The 2,683-nt window shown below is 43.7% G+C and overlaps 1 protein-coding gene across 1 annotated transcript; it reads right to left on the bottom strand.

Annotated features, from left to right (window-relative positions):
* Positions 1-23: 23 nt before the first annotated feature.
* On the bottom strand, positions 24-1,778 carry LOC132171960 (galactinol synthase 1-like). Its single transcript, XM_059583381.1, has 4 exons — positions 1,384-1,778; positions 820-1,140; positions 575-709; positions 24-477 (listed from the first exon to the last, which is right to left on the bottom strand). The coding sequence occupies exons 1-4, from the start codon at positions 1,693-1,695 to the stop codon at positions 238-240; spliced, it is 1,008 nt and encodes a 335-aa protein (XP_059439364.1). The 5' UTR covers positions 1,696-1,778; the 3' UTR covers positions 24-237.
* Between the last annotated feature and the right edge of the window lie 905 nt (positions 1,779-2,683).

Genomic DNA, 2,683 nt, shown 5'->3' with positions numbered 1-2,683 from the left:
GAGAGAGAGAGAGAGAGAGAGAGTTGAAAACTCAAAATACATGTATTCATCACTCTAAATCACACATTATATACAGACCCAATTAACAGCCAACGACTCGATCTTTAACAGTTTGGAAATCATCACTTAATCGAGCACCAACAAAAACATTAAAAAGGCCAAAGCCAAAAATCGAAACCTTATTCGCATCAAAATCTCTCCATCCATCCTTTTTAACTCTTTTGAGTTAACTCTAAATTAAGCCGCTGATGGCGCCGTCACATACTGAATCGCACAAGCCTCGGAAAGAGCAGACAAGAACGGCTGCATGTTCACCGCCTCCGCTTCCCCATTCGCCGCCATCGCCGGCGGCGGCGGTAGCTTCTTGTAGTCCAACGATTCATCATTGTAAATATCCCACCAATTCTTTACAAACATCTTTATATCCTCCCTCTGCATGTTTTCTTCTTTCCCTGTATACCTCCATGGCTTTGATCCCTGCAGGCATCATCATAATTATCCCACAAATCAAACCTATTAGGCTACATTAATTCATAATCAATACCATTACCATCACACAATTAAGTACACTCACCGCTGCACAGTAGTGAACAACTTTCACTTTCTCTATCTCCACATTTTCTGGGTGTCGCCACAACATAGCAAGCACTAGATTGTAATCCACAGGGATGGGCTTGTAAACATTCCTGAAGTACATGTTCAAAAAGTCCTGCCAAAACAATCATAATCCAACATATTTTCAGCACAACATATATATCTATATAGGAATAACCCATTAAACATAAACATATATAAAAAAGCAAGATTAATTGCAAAAACCTGCTCAGCAAATGAAGTAGGTGGTGTGACTTGTACGGTGTTCAAGAGGTCATGGCAGGTGGACAAACTGGGTTGGTACACAAACATGCCGGCGTTGAAGTAAAGGGACGGTGGCTGGCCCAACTCCGGTGGCCACGTCACCCTGTCAGGGCACTGCTGGCAGTACCCGATCTTGTACTGCAGCGTGTGACTCCATGTTTTCTCACAGAAGCAGTCCATCACGGCGTAGAAATACCCATCCGGCAGATCAAACAGGTGGTCGATGTTGTCAAACACCTGGATATCTCCGTCCAAGTATATCATTTTACTGTACTCCACAAACTGCATCCAATACCAAATTATGGTTAAATTACCTCGAAATTAATTAAACTGTAATTTCAAGATTACCAAAATAACCTTATAGAAAAGAAAACCGGAAGAAAACAAGCAAACGAGGTTCCACACGAGTCCCCCATGCTAGATCGCCACGTGTAAGAACGGGAGACCCGGAGAACCCCCACGTGTAAAAAAGAAATAAAGACAGCTTATGCAAAGACCGCGTAACGTTAATATCTTTCTTCGTACCTCCCATATGCGTAGCTTGGAGTAGTTGATGACGTAATAGGCCATGGCGAACTGGGTCTGGCTTTCGGGCGGGTAAACGGGTTCGATCTCACGGACTATGCAGCCCTGTGACTCAAGGATCCGACGGTGCTCCTCAGGCACGTCGGGTAGCACCGCGACGACCAAAGGGTACGCCGTTTTGGTCTTCCTCAGCCCCTTGGCCAGGCCGACGACGCCCTTCACGTAGTCTGCGTTTCCGGCCAAGAAAGTCACGAAGGCCCGGCTTGGCTTCGTGACGGGTTTTACAGACGCTGGAAGGAGCTCAGGAGCCATGTCGAGGTCACGTGAGTCGCTCGTGGAGTGTGATATCTATGAGAGAGAGAGAGAGAGAGAGAGAGCCTGTGTGTGAGTAAGAGAGCCGGGGGAGGTGTTCGTGTATATATAGAGGTGAAATGAAATGAAAATGAAAATGCAAGAGAAATTTCGGGTGGATTCGTTTATACAACTTGGGATGATATTGGGCTGTCTGCTTGCCACGTGTACATGTGAGGAGATCCAACGGTGGGTGGCGGGTTGCGGGAAGGTTCTGGAGATGGAAGAGACTGGAAGGTCCTTTAATTTGCTAAGATTGTGATGGGGTGGTGAAGGGTGATCGTCTGCGAGTATGACTCGGTGCTCACGTGAAGCTCACGTGAGTTACTATTAATTCACAACTTGGATTTTGTCACTACAAATACAATAGTTGCTATTTAAATTGGCCACTGTGTATTAATTAATTGTTGGTTTTTGTGTTAATTATTCGGTAAAGTCAATATTAGAGCAAATTTTACTGTTTCTTTCATGAGAGTTATCTCTGCCTTCTTGCGTGGGGGGTGCTTGAGAAGGAAGAAATGGTTTTCTCCTCCTATTTTTTGTCTCTACAGGCTAAATCTACGGCTTGTCCTTCACCATATTATATTGGTCCACGCACCTCACTACCTTCTTCCCTGCACCTCCTTTTGTTGTACTTGTGATAAAGTAAGCAATAATCAATATCTTTGTATGTATAATCTCTTAGACGCCTCTCTGTCGACACTGGACGGAAGCTCTCCTTCGAAGGTTTTAGAATAGTTGAATAAGTACATCTGTACATGGAATGATTATTTTCACTCATGATTCGACAGGAAGAATGAGTGAACGATTTTAAAAACGAAAAAAATGATGAACTTCCCAATAATAAACCCAAAACAAAATTGTTACCGCAAGCATCACCCCAAGTTAGTTCCTTTGCATGTGAACCACTTGACAAACAACCTTTATTAATGGTGACAATAAATTCTAT

Source organism: Corylus avellana, chromosome ca2 (genome assembly GCF_901000735.1).
Source record: "Corylus avellana chromosome ca2, CavTom2PMs-1.0".
Taxonomy (NCBI): domain Eukaryota; kingdom Viridiplantae; phylum Streptophyta; class Magnoliopsida; order Fagales; family Betulaceae; genus Corylus; species Corylus avellana.
The sequence above is the reverse complement of the archived record's forward strand: the minus strand, read 5'-3'. Positions and strand labels throughout refer to the sequence as shown.

Coding starts and splice junctions, on each gene's coding strand:
- LOC132171960 (XM_059583381.1), bottom strand. CDS start 1,695: ATGGCTCCTGAGCTCCTTCCAGCGTCTGTAAAACCCGTCACGAAGCCA. Junction 1,141..1,383: donor CCAAGCTACGCATATGGGAG/GTACGAAGAAAG, acceptor TATTGGATGCAG/TTTGTGGAGTACAGTAAAAT. Junction 478..574: donor TTGTTCACTACTGTGCAGCG/GTGAGTGTACTT, acceptor TGATGCCTGCAG/GGATCAAAGCCATGGAGGTA.